General features: G+C 41.0%; 2 protein-coding genes across 8 annotated transcripts in view; one reads left to right on the top strand and one right to left on the bottom strand.

The window, feature by feature from the left end:
• Positions 1-41: 41 nt before the first annotated feature.
• On the bottom strand, positions 42-18,801 carry SRR (serine racemase). Of its 4 annotated transcripts, none has more exons than XM_058704782.1 (8): positions 18,669-18,800; positions 6,008-6,179; positions 3,839-3,965; positions 3,541-3,644; positions 2,030-2,149; positions 1,832-1,906; positions 628-837; positions 42-290 (listed from the first exon to the last, which is right to left on the bottom strand). In XM_058704782.1, exons 1-8 carry the CDS (start codon positions 18,677-18,679, stop codon positions 75-77), a joined length of 1,035 nt encoding a protein of 344 aa, XP_058560765.1. In that variant the 5' UTR covers positions 18,680-18,800; the 3' UTR covers positions 42-74. The 4 variants fall into 4 exon arrangements, 3 of the variants coding, with proteins under 3 accessions (XP_058560765.1, XP_058560766.1, XP_058560767.1); XM_058704783.1 differs by lacking the exon at positions 18,669-18,800 and adding an exon at positions 16,854-16,985; XM_058704784.1 differs by lacking the exons at positions 3,541-3,644; positions 3,839-3,965 and having other exon boundaries at positions 18,669-18,801.
• Positions 17,039-19,379, top strand: part of SMG6 (SMG6 nonsense mediated mRNA decay factor) — a 229,553-nt gene continuing 227,212 nt past the window's right edge. For 2 of the 4 annotated variants that reach the window (XM_058704761.1, XM_058704764.1), the window contains exon 1: positions 17,039-17,217. In XM_058704761.1, the coding sequence (XP_058560744.1) occupies positions 17,130-17,217 (88 nt within the window). In that variant the 5' untranslated portion in view covers positions 17,039-17,129. Of the gene's footprint in view, positions 17,218-17,244; positions 17,474-17,535; positions 18,074-19,379 lie in introns of those variants that run through there. The other 2 variants (XM_058704762.1, XM_058704763.1) reach the window with 2 other exon arrangements.

The raw sequence follows: 19,379 nt of genomic DNA, 5'->3' as shown, positions 1-19,379 counted from the left end.
TAGGAAGTTAAAGTAACCAGGAAACAAAATTTCCAAGTATCTCAAGACACTGAATCCCATCTCTTTTGCATAAACTAAACAGAAACAGATTGATAAGGAGCTGGCCTTTCAGCCTGCTTCACCCAAGTTAGGGAGGTTAAGTCTACATTTCCGCCACTGAGTACAATACAAATGTTCTTCACTTCTGGGGAAACTGTTTGAAAATGCTGAGACAGCACAGCGGCCACTCCAACACCAGCTGTAGGTTCAATAAGCAGTTTCATCCTCTCCCACACCAGCTGGGTTGCATACTGTTGGTGTGAAAAGGAGTAAGAATTAGTGAAATGGGAGAAGGAGAAAGAGCCTCGTTGGTTGGCCTTTACAGTTAAAGGCCAGATGGGGTTATATGCCCAGTCTGAATTTTCTTCTTGGCCATATGTATATGCTTGCCAGGGAAGGGCAGGGCTTTTTTCCCATCCTTATTCTGCTTCTGTTGAGAGGATTGTCTAATACGTCTGGGGCACCCTCCCACATGTCATGAAGTCATCTAGTCAAGTCCCCAGGGAGTCAGTTTCTGCTTAAAACAGGAGAAGATTCTTTTGCCTAAGAAATTGATCCATTGTTTTGTATTTTCTATTGGAGCCTCACCTTAATTTCATCCTCTGTGACCGTGAAGACATCATCCACGAGGTCTCTTATAATAGGCCAGGTGTTTAAGCCAATGCTGGATTTGACACCATCTGCTATGGTTTCTGGAGGATAGGGATTGGGGGTCAGTTCCCCTTTCAGCTTGGACTGGTAGCAGTCATCTGCATTCAAGGGTTCAGCAGCATATACCTTCACGCTAGGTCTCAGAGCCTGGGAAGAGGAATATTAGATATTTTACAACTAGCCACAGCATTTTGCTTTGCATGCGTGCAGTAAAATAGGCAACATAGGTAACACATTTCTGTTAAGTAAGAGCCTTTCCTTTGATTGATGTAATGAAAATAGACCTTTAAGCATTTTAAATTTTTTTTTTTTTCAACGCTTTTTTATTTATTTTTGGGACAGAGAGAGACAGAGCATGAGTGGGGGAGGGGCAGAGAGAGAGGGAGACACAGAATCGGAAGCAGGGTCCAGGCTCCGAGCCATCAGCCCAGAGCCTGACGCGGGGCTCGAACTCACGGACTGCGAGATCGTGACCTGGCTGAAGTCGGACGCTTAACCGACTGCGCCACCCAGGCGCCCCACCTTTAAGCATTTTAAATTGTATCCCCAATACTGGCCTTAAGTTGCTTACATCATATCTGGTTCCATTGATAACTTGGGGAAAGAGTAGCCCCTGGATAGTGGGTTGTTGAGGTGGAATTCAGGGAAAGGACTGTGAGGGTGTCACTCATTATAACTGCTTTTGTGCTGTCCAGTTGTTATGGATTAAGAACAAGGTAGTGAGGCAGAGAAGAGCCTTCCATTTCAAGTGCCAAGGGATGATGGGAAGGAATAGCAATTGGGAGGAATGTTGAACCAAGTATCCATAGTGTAGTATGATGTAAAATAAAATTTGCTATGCCTGAAGTGGGGAGTCCTCCAGAAGCTATTTTCTTTCTTTCTTTTTTTTTTTTGAAGCTATTTTTCTTTTTCTTTTTTTTTTTTTAAGGTTTATTTATTTTTGAGAGACAGAGACAGAGCGTGAGCAGGGAGGGCAGTGGGAGAGGGAGACACAGAATCTGAAGCAGACTCCAGGCTCTAAACTGTCAGCATAGAGCCCAGTGTGGGGTTCAAACTCATGAACTGTGAGATCATGACCTGAGCGGAAGTTGGATGTTGAACCAACTGAGCACCGAGCCACCCCCAGAAGCTGTTTTCTTACCTTAACTGTAATTGCTATTCCAGCAACCATTCCTCCTCCTCCTACAGGAACCACCAGTGCATCTATCAAGGGTATCTTTAGTGAAAAGAACGTAAAGTATAAATAGGTCTATCAATAACCAGTTTTATATATACGTGAAATAGACTACAGCCAGATATCAGCTTTACCAGTGGTTAAACAAGAATTAACAGCTCTCACCTGGTTTAGCACTTCCATGGCAATCGTCCCTTGCCCAGCTATCACTGCAGGCTCCTGGTTGGGATGTACCATGATGCCTTCTGTTTCTTCCAAAATTCTTCTTGTAACATTTTCTCTGGACTGAAAGAGTACATTAATGTAGCTCACTCCATTTATACTGAATAGAGTTCCCAACAAGTTAGATTCAGTCATTTAACATTTTATTGGCCATCCTTATTTCAGACTATTTTTGGGCACTGGGGATATAACCGTGAACAAAATGATCATTGTGCTCAGTGGATTTATGTTCCAATATGGTGGGAAGGGGTGCATATAAGTAAATATATGGTATGTCTAAATGCTATGGAGAAAAGTAAGTTTGTTTTCGATAGGGTGCTCAGGAAGGGCCTCTGGTCATGTGACATTTTAATAGGTTTGAACAAGTCTTGTGAATCTCCAGAATATTCCAGGAAGAGAGTAATAGCAAATGCAAAGACTACAAAGCAGAAGTGCTTGGCCTTTCTAAGAAAAGGCTAATGAGTTAGTTTGGTTGGTGTGGAGTGTTTGGGGGACAGTAATAGTGGGAGATGATGTCAGATATGATTGGAATGGGCCATTTCATCCAGGTGTTAGATAATTGTGTGAATTTTGGTTACTACTGTGTGTGAGAGAAACCACTGGAGGATTTTCAGCTGACAAGAGACAAGTTCTAACTTATTAAATGGATAGTTCTGCTTGGTCTCTAGAAAACAGACTAGTGGGGCAAGGGTGGAAGAAGTAGAGAAACCAGTTAGGATACTGTATCTAGTTGAGAACTGATGTTGGTTTGAATCAGGGTGTTGATGGTAGAGGCTGTTAGAAGTAGTTGGATAATGGAAATGATTTGAAAGTAGGACTAAGATTTGGATGTAGGGTGTGGGAGAGTTCTCAAAGATGACTTCATTTACTTTGAACACCTAGAAGGATACAAGTTATCATTTATTGAGATAGAGAAGACTGGAAGAGGAGCAGTTTTGGGGAGGAAGTTCAGGAATTTTTTTTTTTTTTTAATGTTTATTTTTGAGAGAGAGAGAGTGAACGGGAGGGACAGAGAGAGGGAGACGGGAGACAAGGAATCCCAAGCAGGCTCCTCGCTGTCAGCACAGAGCAGGGGTCAAACTCATGAACCGCAAGATCACTTGAGCCGAAATCAAGAGTCAGACACTTAACTGACTGAGCCACCCAGCTTCCCCAGGAGTTTGGTTTTAGAGTACATTTGAGATGCCTATTAAGACATTCCAAGTGGGAATATCAGGTAATTGTTGGATATACAAGTCTGGGTTAAGGGCAAAGATCAGGACTGGAGTTAAGAGTAAAAGTGATATTTTAAACTCGGAGATTAATGATGTCACCTGAGTGAGTATAGAGAAAAAGTTGGGCATGTTAACATTGAGAGATGAAGAGGAAACATAGGAGACAGAATAGCCAGTAAGCTAGGATGAGAAGTTTCATTTGACAGTCAAGGTGACACTGAGCACTGCCCTCTTCTTTACCTCATCACTGTGTTCACTGTATACTATGGAGGCTCCATAGGCTTGTATTGCCAATTTTTTACAGTTGGGAGCTGTTTGGGGCACCACAATGTAAGCAGGAATCCCTGGGAGAGAGAACCATGTTTAGTTAGTACAAATCAGAATTTAGAATAGAAACTTCTGTCAGTTTGCTTATATAATCAGATAGGAACTTGGAAATATCCTTCCCACAATTATCACCAATCTCACTGGGAGTAAGAATACTTTTCCACTCTTATCTGATGATCCTACCCAGTACCCTGAGAAGTTAATCAAGTACCTTCCAATTTGGCAGCATAAGCAAGAGCCTGGCCATGGTTTCCACTGCTGTGAGTAACCACAGCTTTGGGCTTCTCTTCTGAGGTGGCAGGAATCAAGCCTTTGACTGCATTAAGGGCACCACGAATCTGGAAAAGGATGGTGAATCCATGGATTTGATGGAAAAGTTTCTTTTCAAAACACCAAAGAGCTTTCATGAGTTTTCTCTTCCTAACACCACACATCCATTCCATCACGAAATCTCACTGATTCTACCTCAGAAATATCTCATGTGTCTTTGCCACTACCTTGGTGAAGCTTCATTTCTCAACTTGCATTGTATCAAACCTCAACTGATCCTCCAAGGCTCATTCTCTAATATTTCCGCTAGATTATGAAATTGACCTTTTTAAAATTAGTTTTTTGTTCTTTTGTTTTTAATTTTCAGAGAGCTTGAACAGGTGAGAGGGGCAAGGGAGAGGGGGCGGAGAGAGAATTCCAGGCAGGCTCCACACCTAGCACTGTGCCCAATGAGCGTCTCGATCCCACGACCCTGGAATCATGACATGAGCTGAGATCAGGAGTCATTGAGCAACTGATTGAGCCACCCAGGTGCCCCTAAAAGTGACCTTTTAAAAACAAATGTTACCTTTTTTCATTGACTGGCTATTTTGTAAGAAGTACAGATTCCTTGGAAGTTGTGGTCTTTCTAAAACATATTTCCTGCTTTCGTCACTGTTCTAGCCATCCTAAATTGCTTCCATTTTCCCTCCTACCAGGTTACCTCATACCCCCGTACCTCTCAGCATGCTGGTACCCCTAAGTCTAGTTCTTTTCCTTCATTCCTTGATCTGGCTAAAAGTGCTCACCTGTAAGACTTGGATCAAACAGCATTTGGTTCAACTTCCTTGATCTCCCAGGCAGAATTAGGCATTTCAATCCATGGCGTTTTATTTGTATCTGTCTTACATTACTTGTCATTAACCTGTTTGTTGACTAGCTTGTCTTCCCTTGTAAGTGTGGATAATAGCACAAGACCTACTATATATATGTGTGTGTGTGTATATATATGTTCCTAGTAAGTGAAAATAAGTGTTTCATGTCTAATAAATAAAAAATAAAACCATAGCAGAAGCAAAGGGCAAAAGAGAATAGTGTTTTGTTTAACATAAAAGTGCTCATTGATGGGTGGGGAAAAAGGTCCTAAAGCTACCACTTAATGGGTACTAATACCTGTCAGGCATAGGGCTAAATGCGGCTTTCAGATTTTTACCTGAAAGGATCTTAAAGAAGCTCAACTGTCAGAAATTATAGTAGCGAATCAACACAGAAGTTTAACTTTTTAAAAAAATTTTTTTAAGTTTTTAAAAATTTAATCTCTACACCCATGGGGCTCAATCTCACAACCCCCAAATCGAGTTAGTTGCATGCTCTTCTGACTGAGCCAGCCAGATGCCCCCAAAAGTCTATCTTTTATGCAAAGGGAAGGCTCTGACATATTTTATAGAAAAAGATCTTACTGTGTGAAGGTTTAGCCGGGTTTAGATCTTTTATATTCACAATAAGGTATCAAGGAATAACAAGCTGACACACAGTGAATGCCTAAACTAGGTTATATACACAGTGATCACACTTGCCCATTTTGCCTTGCAATAATCCAGGTTAATGTCTGTTGTCTGGGTTTAATTCCGAGTTACCCCTTCTCAAATATGCTCTAGTTTGGACAGTAAAATATATGATCACCCCAATTATAAGAAAATTTGAGATTGGGGAGCCTGGGTGGCTCAGTTGGTTAAGCATCTGACTTTGGCTCAGGTCATGATATCCAGATATGTGGGTTCAAGCCCCACATGGGACTTGGTGCTGACAGTTTAGAGCCTGGAGCCTGCTTCGGATTCTGTGTCTCCCTCTCTTTCTGCCCCTCCCCTGGTCATGCTCTGTCTTTCTTCTCTCTCAAAAATAAACATTAAAAAAAAATAAAGAAAATTTGAGATTAAGTAAATGTTCAAGTGGCTTGTCAACACTGATGCTAAGTAACCAGGACTTGATCAAAGGAAAATTTTTACAACCCTTTTTCTTCAGCTATAAAAATAGTTCTACCTGTTTTACTGGGTGGTCAGGAGGATCAAATAAATGTATATGTGAAAGGGGTTTGAGAAGATAATGATACACTAGCAAAAGGGATTGTTACCTTAAAAGATCCAGTTTTCTGGAAGAGTTCACATTTGAAGAAAAGATTGCGCCCTGTTACTTGATTCAAAATGAAGCTTGTTAGCACTGGTGTGAGGTGGATAAAATCTTGAATGTTGACACGAGCTTTCTCAACATCAGCAAAGGAGATGCAGTACTGAGCACACATGGTTCTGAAATCCAGGAATCAAAAAGAAGTTAAAGCCTGAGACTGTGTTTAATGAGAAGATTTTGAAAATGGCTTACAGACCCATAGAATGTGTAACAGCAAGAGTGAACCATAGCGTAAACCATGGACTTTGGGTGGTAATGATGGGTAATACAGGTTCAATTGTAACACCACCACTCTGGTGGGGGATGTTGGTAATGGGGGGGAGGGGCTATATAGGAAGTCTCTAATTTCCCATCAGTCTTGCTGTGAGCCTTAAGTTACTCTTAGAAAAAATCTCAAAAAGAGGGAGGAAAAAAGAAAATGTACAACACAGGAAAATATACCTGGGGCCTGTGATGTTAATGGAACTGTTTCCAGTACTGGGGCTCCAGAATCTCTATAGAAAACTTGTCTTGAAGCTGATTTACTTTCTTTTATTTTTTAAAAATATTTTTCTACATTATCTGACTTTATTTATTTTTAATTATTTTTAGTTTATTTTTTAATTTACATCCAAGTTAGTGCGGTAATGATTTCAGGAGTAGATTCCAGTGATTCATCCCCTATGTATAATACCCAGTGCTCATCCCAACAAGTGTCTTCCTTAATACCTCTTACCCACTTAGCCCTTCCCTCCACCATAGCCCTCAGTTTGTTCTCTATATTTAAGAGTGTCTTATGTTTTGTCCCCCTCCCTGTTTTTATATTATTTTTGTGTTCACCGGTTTTGTATTTTAAGTTCCTCATATGAGTGAAGTGATACGATATTTCTCTTTCTCTAATTTCGCTTAGCATAATACCTTCTAGTTCTAGCCACGTAGTTGCAAATGGCATTGAAGCCGACTTTCTTAGTAAATGTGTTAAGGTTTTATTTATTTATTTTTGTTCTGTTGTTTTCTGGTGAAGCTTTATAGGAAATAATTGGTGGTGATTTTTGAAGGCTTAAAGCTCACCCCTCATACACACCATCCGTTTCTTGGCACTGTCCTTGGTCTCTACATTTTCATAATTGTGAAGTTTGAATGAACTGTGTTCAAAATGCTATAAATTTTTATTTAAAAAATATTTAAGAAGGATAAAAGTTGCTTGCAATCTTACCATTTTGATAAATTATGTTCATTTTCCAACTCCTGTTTTTTCAATATATATACATTATATGACAGCTAAAATCATAGATAACATTTTGCTTACCCCTATTCCAGTTGGCTCAATTTCTTTAAAGTTTCTTTAGTTACTGTTTTCAATAACTTATGCTTCCATTTTTCACTATTTTTATTGTAGCATTTAAACATGTAGTTTCTTTTTATTTTTCCTTATTAACAAAAGCAATGCATGTTCAGTGTAAAAAACAGAATTCGATCTGTTTCCTCCTCAAAGACAATTGCTATCTAACTTCTGGGATTTATCTTTCCAGGCCCACACACCTATACAAACAAAACTTTTTTTTTTTTTTTCAACGTTTTTTTTGTTTTTTTTGTTTTTTTTTTTTTTTATTTATTTTTGGGACAGAGAGAGATAGAGCATGAACGGGGGAGGGGCAGAGAGAGAGGGAGACACAGAATCGGAAACAGGCTCCAGGCTCCGAGCAGTCAGCACAGAGCCCGACGCGGGGCTCGAACTCACGGACCGCGAGATCGTGACCTGGCTGAAGTCGGCCGCTTAACCGACTGCGCCACCCAGGCGCCCCCAAACAAAACTTTTTTGACAGATTTGATAACTTGCCTTTTCTTTTTCACTTTTTTTTTTTTTTTAATGTTCATTTATTTGAGAGAGTGAGTGGGGAGGGGCAGAGAGAGGGGGAGAGAGAATGCAAAGCAGGCTCCATGATGTCAGTGCAGAGCCTGATGCAGGCACGAACCGTAAGATGATGACCTGAGCTGAAACCAAGAGTCCAGATAGATATTTAACCAACTGGGCCACCCAGGTGCCCCTCTTTTTTCTATTCTTTTTTTTTTTTTTTTTAAAGATTTTATTTTTAACCTCTATACCCAGCGTGGGGCTTGAATTCATGATCTTGAAATCAAAAGTCCTATACTCTGAGCCAGCCAGATGCCCCTAGCTTGCTTTTTCTGAGATAATATGTGAATCTTTGCTGATCAATAGATATACAACATTTTAGATGGCTACTTCTTTTCACATAAATACCATAGTTAAAGTTTTTTTTTGGGGGGGGGCCTATATTAATGTAACAAAGAGACCTGTTGCAAGATCTTTTTGTCTGTATTTGTGTTTTGGGTAGAGTGTGCCAAATGTATTTTGCATCAAAAGGCATGCACACTGATAAGACATTTGATGCCCATTGCCAAACTGACTTCCAGAGGAGTTGTAGATTGTATCAGTTTACATTCCCAACAGCAGTTTCTAAGGAATGCCCTTCTTCACCCAGTTGTGTCATTTTTAATCTGTCAATTTTTAAAATTTATTTTTGGGGGAGAGAGAAAGCAGGGGAGGGGCAGAGAGAAAGGGAGAGAGAGAATCCTAAGCAGGCACCATGCTGTCAGCACAGAGCCCTGCACATGGCTCAAACCCACAAACTGTGACAGCTGAAATCAAGAGCTGGACACTTAATCGACTGAGCCACCAAGGTGCCCCTTAGTCTGTCAATTTAATGAAATATGTCTAGTAGTTTGAATTTATATTTGTTAGTGATTGAACACTTCTGTATATATTTATTGGCTACATTCTCTTGTGACCCTAACACACCACTTACCCAATTTCCTCTGAAATGCCATGTTTATCAAAGATTAAATTTCTATTAACACTTGGGAGCTTTCCTGGACTTTGTATTTTGTTCCACTAATCAGACTGCCAATTCTTTCTCCAGTTCACTGTATTAATACGTTCTTCCATGATTATGCCAAAATGTATTGGCTTTTCTGGTTAAACCTCTGACCTTTTTTTTTTTTTTTTTTAATATTTACTTATTTTGGGGAGACAGCATGTGACGGGGAGGGGCAGAGGGAGAAGAGAACAGAAGATCTGGAGCAGGCTCTGCGTTGACAGCAGGGAGTCCAATGCGGGGCTTGAACCCATGAACTGTGAGATCATGATCTGAGCCAAAGTCAGATGCTTAACTGACTGAGCCACCCAGGCACCCCAAACCTCTGACTCTTGATTTCAGCTCAGGTCATGGAGATAGAGCCCCCAGTTGGGGGCTCTAAGTAGACAGCACAAAGCTTGCTTGTGCTCTCTCTCTGCCCCTCCCCTGCTTGTGCACATGTGGGCTCTCTCCCTCTCAAAGAAAAAAAAATGGCTTTTCTCACACATTTCTTCCATAAACTTTCTTTTTTTATTTTTGAGACAGAGAGAGACAGAGCATGAACGGGGGAGGGTCAGAGAGAGGGAGACACAGAATCTGAAACAGGCTCCAGGCTCCGAGCTGTCAGCACAGAGCCCGACGCGGGGCTCGAACTCACGGACCACGAGATCATGACCTGAGCCGAAGTCGGATGCTTAACCGACTGAGCCACCCAGGCGCCCCTCTTCCATAAACTTTCAAAATCCTTTATCAAGGTTGCCAGAAAATCCAGTTTAAGGTATACAAATGAAGGGTATCTGAATGGCTCAGTCGCTTAAGCGACCAACTCTTGATTTGGGCTTGGGTAATGATCTCACAGTTTGAGTTTGAGCCCTGCGTTAGGCTCTGCACTGACAGGGTAGAGCCTGCTTGGGATTCTGTCTCCCTCGCTCTCTGCCCCTCCCTCACTCGCACATGCTGTCTCAAAAATAAACATTTTTTAAGAATATGCAAATGAAGTGGGGGCATAATTGGCATTTAAAAATACTGAGTCTTGGGGTGCCTGGGTGGCTCAGTGGGTTAAGTGTCTGACTTTGGCTCAGGTCATGATCTCACGGTTCGTGGGTTCTAGCCCTGTGTCGGGCTCAGTGCTGTTGGCTTGGAGCCTGGAGCGTGCTTCAGATTCTATGTCTCTCTCTCTCTCTTTCTGCCCCTCCCTCACTCATGCTCTGTCTCTTTCAAAAATAAATAAATATTAGGGGCGCCTGGGTGGCGCAGTCGGTTAAGCGTCCGACTTCAGCCAGGTCACGATCTCGTGGTCTGTGAGTTCGAGCCCCGCGTCAGGCTCTGGGCTGATGGCTCGGAGCCTGGAGCCTGTTTCAGATTCTGTGTCTCCCTCTCTCTCTGACCCTCCCCCGTTCATGCTCTGTCTCTCTCTGTCCCAAAAATAAATAAAAAACGTTGAAAAAAAATAAATATTAAAAAAAAATTTTTAAATAAAAATACTGAGTCTTCCTATCCATGAGCATGGGTGTCCTTCAATTTAGTAAAGCCTTTGTTTTAGGTTTCTAAGTAAGATTTTCATTATTTATGTCCTGTGTAGATCTGATTAAATTTATGCTTAAGTACAAAATATTTTTGTTGCTTTTGAAATAAGGTATTTTTAAATATTTTTTTGATTGCTTACTGATGATATATATGAAAGGTAATAATTTCTGTATATTTATCATGTAATAGGATAGATTACCTTGTTAGATATAATAGTTTTATAGTTTATTCTCCAAACGACCATGCTATCTGTAAATAAAGATGATTTGTCTTTACCTTGTAAGCATACCTCTGGTAACTTTTTCAGTAACTTCAGTAACTTCAGTAAACCAGCTAATTGGTTTATCTGGATTTGCTGCTTTCTCCTGAATTTCAGTAATTTATATTTTTTGGGGGGAAATCATCTAATTTAAAATTTCAAATGGGTTAGTATAACGTTGAACATACTAGTATTTCTAAGCATTTTTCCTATCTGGTATTCATTTATTCATCCAATCAAATATTGAGCACCTCTCTGTGTCAGATATTTGATCTGGGGATACAGTGTTAGAAAAATAGACTTGTCATTGCTCTTAAAACTTATAATCTAGTGGAGAGATATTTACAAATATTGATAGGTGGTATTAGGGAAGTGTGTTATGATAGGATACTACTATAATGGGAAGTTATGTAGATCAAGGATGAAGGAGATTAAGGAAGGTCCTGTATGGGGAAGTGAAATTTAAGTTATGACCCATAAAGTGAATGGGCAGAGTAGAGGGAAAATTGTCTCAGGTGGAGGGAATATGTGTGAAGGCTTCAAGGAGGAAAATAACTTGGCATATTCCAGAAACTAAAAGAAGGCCAATGTATCTGAAAATAGTGATCAAAGGGGAGTGTGATAAGAAAGAAAGAGTGAAGGTGGCAAGGTCTACATCATAAGTGACCATGGCTCGTGGATTTTTTTCTGAAGAGCAACAGAATGCCTTTGGATAATTCTGAGCAGGTAAGTGACATGTCAGAATTTGTATTTTCAGAAATTCACTCTGGCTCCATTGTGGTGAATGAAAAGGAAAGAAAGAAGATTGGAATCAGTCCATTTAGGAAGTACTGTTGTCTACATGAAAATCCACAGGTGCTTGGATGGTGAAAGTGAGGGTAGAAAAAATAATCATTCAAGATGTATTTTGGAAAGACAAATCTGATTTTAAAATGGGAAAAGGACTTGAATGGACATTTCTCCAAAGAAGATATAGAAATGGCCACAAGCACATGAAAAGTTGCTCAACATCACTAATCACTAGGGAAATTCAGATGAAAATCACAATGAGATACCACTTTACACCTATTAGGATGATTACTATTAAAATACAAACTAACAAGCATTGGGCAGGATATGGAGACACTGGAGCTTTAATGTACTGTTGCTGTTGGTGGAAATATAAAATGGTGCAGCTGCTATGAAAAACAGTATGGTAGTTACTCAAAAAGTTAAACAGAATTACCATATGATCCAGCAATTCCTCTTCTGGGTATATACCCAAAAGAATTCAAAGAGTGTTTCAAAGACGTATTTGTATACCTATGTTAGGAGCAGTAGGATTCATAATAGTCAAAAGGTGGGAGCAACCTAAGTATCTATCAACAGATGAATGAGTAAACAACGTGGCATATACATACAATGGAGTATCATTCAGCCTTAAAAAGGAAGGAAATTCTGACATGTTACATGGATGAATTTTGGGATATTATGCTAAGTGAAATAAGCCAGTCACAAACAAATATATGATTACATTTATATGAGGTACCTAGAGTAGTCAGATGCACAGAAACTAAAATGGTGGTCGCCAGAGGCTGGGGGGAATTGGAAGTTGTCGTTAAATGGATATAGTTTCAGTTTTGCAAGATAAAAAGAGTTCTGGAGATTGGTTGCACAACAATGTCAATGCACTTAACACTACTGAACTGTACACTTAGAAATGGTTACGATGGTGTATTTCATGTAATGTGTACTTTACCACAATTAAAAAAAACCACACACACACACACAAAAGAGATACATTTTGGAGATTATAATTAGGACTCTTGGTTGCAAGTCACAGAATCCCAATATGAATTGGCTTAGGCACAAGGTGGAGGTGACAGCATTTACTGGCTCACGGAATCCAAGAAGAGTTGAAACATGGGAAGGGCAGGAATATGGAGCTTCAGGAACAACTGGAACCAGGGACTTGAGATTTTTCCAGGACTTTCTCATTGTTTCTCACGTCTGCTGTTTTCTGCATGTTGGCTTCATTCTTTTTCATTGCAGACCAGCTGGTTCCACATGGCAGGACATTTGGCTGCTGACAGCTCCTGTGTTTTACATTTTATGGTTTCCACACTGGAAAGGGATTTTTTCCTTAGTTTCAGTTCAAAAATTCTGGGTAAGGATTCTGATTGCCACATCTTGGCCCAGGACCAGCAGTCAAGGATGTGAAGTCATTTAAGATAATACTATGCAACAGTCAGAAGTGTTTACAGAAACATGAAGAAGAAACAATGATTTCTATGACACAGTATCAATTATGCACATTTAAGACACGCACATGAAACTATACTATTCAAAGATACATGTATATCCAAAGACATGTATCAAACACATTAGACTGGCTACCTAAGAAGGGAGGGAAGGAACATAAGTAACTGGTTTGAAGGGAAAAAAGATAAAATGAGAAAGGACTTGTTGATGACAAGGTGGACGAATAGCATGATTGCCTCAAATCTCTGCACCGGAGGGAAAAATAGCAAATGAAATAAGAAAAAAAGGAAAGACAAAAAGAAAAGGTACTTCCAAGTGAGAATGGGGGGGGGGGGGGGAGCACTTTTCAAGAGAAAAGGTGAGAATGTTGGGGTAATTAATTCCATAGCTGTCCACTGCAGAGATAAAAGAGACATGTCCTGATATTGGATTAAATGTGGGGAGTGGGGGAGGGGTAGGTATTAAGGGTAACTCCTGGGTTTTGACTTAGATGATGACATAATTTACTGATACAAGACTGGTGAAGAAACAATCCCGAGATCAAGAGTTGCATGCTCTACCGACTGAGTCAGCCAGATGCTCCTGAAGTGTGTCTATTTTTTTTAAGTTTATTTATTTTGAGAGAGAGAAAGAGAGAACAAGGAGCAGAGAGGGAACAGAGAGAGGGAGAGAGAATCTCAAGCAGGCTTTGCACTGTGAGCGAGGAGCCCGATGTAGGACTTGAACTCACGAACTGTGAGATCATGACCTGAGCCAAAATCAAGAGTAGGACACTTAAACGACTGAGCCACACAGGCACCTGGAAATGTGTCTATTTTTAATGTCTTTTATTTCTGAAGAATGAGTTCTTCCATTTATTTATTAAGTGCTATTCTTTTTCTTTTATTAATCTCTGATTTCATCTTTATTTCTTCCATTTTCTACTCTTGTTTAATGCTTAGCATATTATTGTTCTTTAAAAATCTTTTTAAGTTCTTAAAAGTTTTTATTTAAATGAAGTTTTTAATTTTAATTTCAGTATAATTAACATAGCATTATATTAGTCTCAGGTGTACAATATAGCGATTCAACAATTCTATACATTACTCAGTGCTCATCAGTATAAGTATACTCCTTAATCTTTCTTCATCACCTATTTCACCCATTCTCCCACCCACCTCCCCTCTAGTAACCATCAGTATGTTCTCTACAGTTATGAGTCTGCTTGGCCTCTTTTTTTTTTTTTTTTCCATTTGCTCATTAGTTTCTTGAATTCCACATATAAATGAAATCATGTTATTTGTCTTTCTCTGACTGACTTATTTCATTTAGCCTTATACTCTCTAGCTCCAACTATGTTGTTGCAAATGGCAAGATTTCATTCTTTATGGCTGAATAATATTCTATTATGTATTTACACACATATACATACACATATATATGTGTGTGTATACACACACACACACGCACACACACACAATATCACATCTTTCTTCTCCATCTATCGATGGACACTTGGGCTGCTTCCATAGTTTGGTGATTGTAAATAATGCTGCAATAAACACAGGGGGGTGCATGTATCCCTTTTGAATTAGTCTTTTTGTATTTTTTGGGTAAATACCCAGTAGGGCATTTACTGGATTGCATTCTTTTAAAATTAGTAAGGGGCGCCTGGGTAGCTCAGTTAAACGTCCAACTTCAGCACAGGTTGTGATCTCGCAGCTCAGGAGTTCCAGCCCCTCATAGGGCTCTGTGCTGACAGCTCAGAGCCTGGAGCCTACTTCAGATTCTGTTTCCCTCTCTCTCTCTCTCTCTCTCTGCCCCTCCCCTGCTCGCATTCTGTCTCTCTCAAAAATAAACATTAAAAAACAATTTTAATTAGTAATAAAAGCACTCAGGCTATAAATTTTCCTCTGAGTACTGCTTTAATGATATATTTTGCTATGCAATATTTTCATTAATTTTAATTTTTAAAGAATCCACACTCTTAGCTTTATTTTTTTGACCTAGAAATTATTTAAAATTTATGTTTTAAGAAAATTCTAAGTAGCTAGAATTTTGCTTAATTTGTGGTTATTTACTTCTAGTTTTACTACTTTGTGCTCAGCAAACGTGACCTGTAAAATTTTTGGTTTTAGAAATTGAATTCCTCCCTTTCCCATTATCCAAATGTGTTTTGTTTTTTGGATTACCCATATGTGACCAAATTCCTACTATAAGAATTAAAAACATTATAGAACTATAAAGATGTTTCAATCTCTCCCATTAAATCTACTCTCTTCTACAAAGACAACCACTATAATTAAGTTTTGTTATGTACATAGTTCCATACCTTTTTTGGATGTATTTATAGAGAAATATACATATGAAAAAAAAATTTTTGCTGCAACCCGATAAAACCATACTCTATATATTGTTCTGCAACTAGCTTAAAATTTTTTTAAAATTATACATCTTGACTGTTACATGTCAAACACATTTGAATTTTTTAAACTCAGAAGCTTTCATTGTAATACAGGTCTAACTATGATTGTTCATTTATTTTTACCTTGGTATTTCATGAATGCTTTAAATCTGAGGGCTAAATTTAAGTCTTAAATTCAAATTTTTTCATCAACTTAGCAAATTTTCTTCTATTATTTCTTTGATAACTGATCCTTCTCAGTCAGTTCCGTTATGACCTTCCGGAACTTGTATTTATTATTAGTTTTCTGGATCCATTCTCCATGTCTTCTATTCTTGTTTCTCATGGTTTTATGTTATACTTCCCTTCTGAGTTCTGGTAAATTCTCTTGAGTTGTTTAAACTTTTGGCATATCTCGTCTGCGGTACACTGTTGCATTATTTTGGCAATCATGTTTTTCCCAAGAAAGTATTGTTCAGATTGGTTTTCCATTTTTTGAAAAAAATTGATGCAATGTCCTCTCTAACTCCAATGTTAAAATGGCTAGGTTTTAATATTTTTTTCTTATTTTGTTCCAGTTTTAAAGATTGCCATTTGCTCTGACCACTCAAATCAATTTCCTTCTTTTCAATCACTGAATCTCTTCACATATCTTTTACCTTTCTCCACCTGCTTCACCTTCTGGTGGCTAAATCTGTGTCACATAATAGGGACTGAATTAGTTCTATCAGAGATTGTTCAAATCTTTTAGGCCCAGTCTAAGGAATAAGAATTTGTAACTATTCTTTGATGGTGTAGAGATCCAATAGACTGTGTGGGACTGGTAAAGAGCGACAGGTGGAGGGAGTTTCACCACAGTTCTGAATAGGGGCTCAGGAACAAGAAGTTAAAGTACCAGTCTTCTGATCCAGTTACATTTTAAAGATGAAAAAAACAAAACAAAACAAAAACCCCAAAAAACAAAAACAAAGCAAAACAACAACCACAACCACAGAACCAGGGAAGTCAGCTAATTTTCCCAAGAATCCACAATGATACAGAACTTCCCAAATCAACTTACAATACCTCGATTTACTTCCACACAATCCCTTCCCTTAGCAGAAGCCAACTATACTGTATTTTTAAAAAGTCAGGAGGAAAAAAAGTCAGGGGTCTCGGGGAGGTAGTCTGCCGTAAAGGAAAAGACATAAATGAAAAGACTGATACTCTGGTAGCTAACCATTGTGTCACCCTGGGCAATTTGCTACGGTTCTCTAGGATTCAGTTTTCTCATCTACAAAAAAGGAGGGCGGGGTGCAGATAATAACTGCTCTTACAAGAGCTTAAGGTCCCCAAGTAAAAGACTGGGGTGCTAGTCCAGGCCTGTGGAGGGAGACCCTGGCCTAGGATGACTGGAGGCCGGATTGTGGGTGTCTCCGTCAGCCCAAAGTCCCAGTGTCCTCGATGGCCACCACAGCTGCAACAGCAGCCACTGCCACGAACGCCCGCCTGGCCTGGCCTGGTTTGGCCCGGTCTGGCCTCTCCTCACCTCACAGGCGCCGCGCTCCCAATTCCAGCCTCAGCTCACCTTCCCGACCACACCTCTGCGCACGCGCAGCGCCCGCCTCCCCAGCCCTCTGGAGTGGCTGAACTGGCGTTCAGAGCTTTTCCTCCCTGTGCGGCCACCGTCGTTAGGGGAGGAGGGCGGGAGGGGGCGGGGACACGGGTGGGAGGTGGGTAAGCGCGCGCACCGCCCGTCCGTCGTGGTTTCCTGGCTGCGCGCGGCGGTGGCGGAGTGGCTGCAGCTGTAGCAGCAGCCGCGAAGATGGCGGAGGGGTTGGAGCGTGTCCGGATCTCGGCGTCGGAGCTGCGAGGGATCCTGGCCGCTCTGGCTCCGCAGGCCGGGAGCAGAGGTGAGTCGCGCCGCCCAGCTCCTGGGCTGGGCCTGCCCGCCCCGCCTCCCTCTCCTCCTCTGCCTCCTCCCTGCTCTGTCCGCGGCGCTCCGGAGCCCCCGCCCCTTCCCCCGGCAGTGGGGGCGGGGGCCGAGGGCGGTCCCCTGGCCGCCCCACCATCCCGGAGGCCGGTGTGGAGTCCGGCTCCGCCAGCTCCGGCCCCTTTCGGGAGAGCTCGACCTGAGTTCCTGCCTCCGCCCCCTTTCTCACCGCGAAGGTGACTGTTCCCCAATGCCCCAGCCTTCTCAGACCAGTCTGGATTTCCCAGCCGTCAGGAGATGCGGAGAGGAGTGGGCGCCAGGGTCTGGTGGAGGCCCCAGGGTGTATCGTTCCTAGAGGAAATCATCTGCATGCCTGCCCTGTCATCTCTTTAGAGTTGGAGAGAAGGAACTGGGGAAATCGAGGAGAAAGATGGGACAGCTTGGGACTTCCTTGTTGAACTTTTTCCCCCAAGGAAGGCTGCGCCGCTGGAGGGATCCAGGACCTCCAGTAGAGAGCTGACTCTACTCTGGTTTGCCCTTGGCATGTGTAGGAGCAGTTTTTATCAGAGAGAATGCCCATCTTGCAAATTAAAGTCTCCATCCATAACAAGAAAGCTCCAAGGAAGATTCTAGTATCTCATCTCTCGTTTGTTAGGCAGTGGAGTTGTGTTAGAGTTGTGCTTCTCATGCTTGTGGCCAGAGTCCGTGAAATTGGTTTTCGTTGGTCACCTGAATGGGATTATTCAGGTCGTTTTCTCCCTCTGCTCTGAAAAGTAGTAGTAGCTCTTCTCATTCCTCTTCCCCACCTCTCACCTAAGTTACAAAGGCTGCTGAGGGTGAGTTATTCTGGAGGTAAACCGCTTTACCTTTATCTGTACTTGATGAAGTAGTGTTTTATTTTTTTTTTATTTTTTTTAATTTTTTTTTCAACGTTTTTTATTTATTTTTGGGACAGAGAGAGACAGAGCATGAACGGGGGAGGGGCAGAGACAGAGGGAGACACAGAAGCGGAAACAGGCTCCAGGCTCCGAGCCATCAGCCCAGAGCCTGACGCGGGGCTCGAACTCACGGACCGCGAGATCGTGACCTGGCTGAAGTCGGACGCTTAACCGACTGCGCCACCCAGGCGCCCCTGAAGTAGTGTTTTAAACTTTTGAAAATACTGTAGCAATATCTTACACTTCAGGGGTTTTTGTTTCTTTCTGCTTTGTTATACCCATGAGATTAAATGCTGGAGGATGTTCCCTATCCCTGTTATGGGCTTGTTTGCATTGATGTTTATAGAACAATATGGGGATTTTATATAGCATTCTGTTTTGAGTCCTCTGTAATCTCACTAATTCCTGTCAGTTTCCCATTGAAAAGTTTAGTGTCTATTTGTAGTAATCTCTCCCCTTAATAAAGTGACAGATACAAAAAATAGATACTTGCCTATCTGTCATTCATTAAGTTTTTGGAGCCTGGAGAGTAGTTTCTAAAGTCCTGTACTGTTATTCTTGAGTGCTGCAGACCTGGGTATTTTGCGAGCATGTGACAATACTTCCGTTATCCTCCAGAGAAAGCTCCTTTATGGAACTTTTTCCTTCTCATATTCCACATCATAGTAGCAGTTAGTCCCAGTATTCTAATGATGATAGTCTAAGCAGTATTTCCTTAGAATGACTGCTAGCTGCTGTTAGAGAGTTGGTAAGCATGAGTGCAGTTGAAGAATGTGAAAGGAACTGCTTCCTGTTTGCTTCAACAGGAGGTACATGTTTGGGCAATTGGTATCCTAAAAGAAGAGGATTGTCCTGGCCAAGTTCAGAGACTGGAGTTGCAAATTTTTTCTTCAGAGATGTCCAGAACTGTGGATTGTTATGCATACCCCTCTTTTTCTCCTTTCCCATAAACTACTCCTATGTTAAAAAGGACTTAGCCACCCTGGAAAAATGTTGGAGGCACTAGAAGAAAAGATTCAGATGGATCCAAGGGCTCCATAGCAGAGAACAGTCTGATGCTTAAATGATCAGAGATCTTTTATTCTGGCAGTGAGGTAGTTTGGGGTCTTGGGGATCTGGATATGACTTGGGTAACACAAAAGAGTATGATTTTTTTTTTCCTGTTTCCCTAACCCAAGTGTAGGTAGCTCCAACATAATGAAGT

The sequence above is a fragment of the Neofelis nebulosa genome, chromosome 16 (assembly GCF_028018385.1).
Source record: "Neofelis nebulosa isolate mNeoNeb1 chromosome 16, mNeoNeb1.pri, whole genome shotgun sequence".
Lineage (NCBI taxonomy): Eukaryota > Metazoa > Chordata > Mammalia > Carnivora > Felidae > Neofelis > Neofelis nebulosa.
This window is presented reverse-complemented; position numbering and strand designations above follow the sequence as displayed.

What these genes read in the sequence shown, in the direction of transcription:
- SRR (XM_058704782.1), bottom strand. An exon ending in AGAAAACTGGATCTTTTAAG is followed by an intron (nt 3,966 to 6,007) that starts GTAACAATCCCT and finishes ATCCTTTTCCAG; the next exon opens with ATTCGTGGTGCCCTTAATGC. An exon ending in ACAGTGAACACAGTGATGAG is followed by an intron (nt 2,150 to 3,540) that starts GTAAAGAAGAGG and finishes GTACTCTTTCAG; the next exon opens with TCCAGAGAAAATGTTACAAG.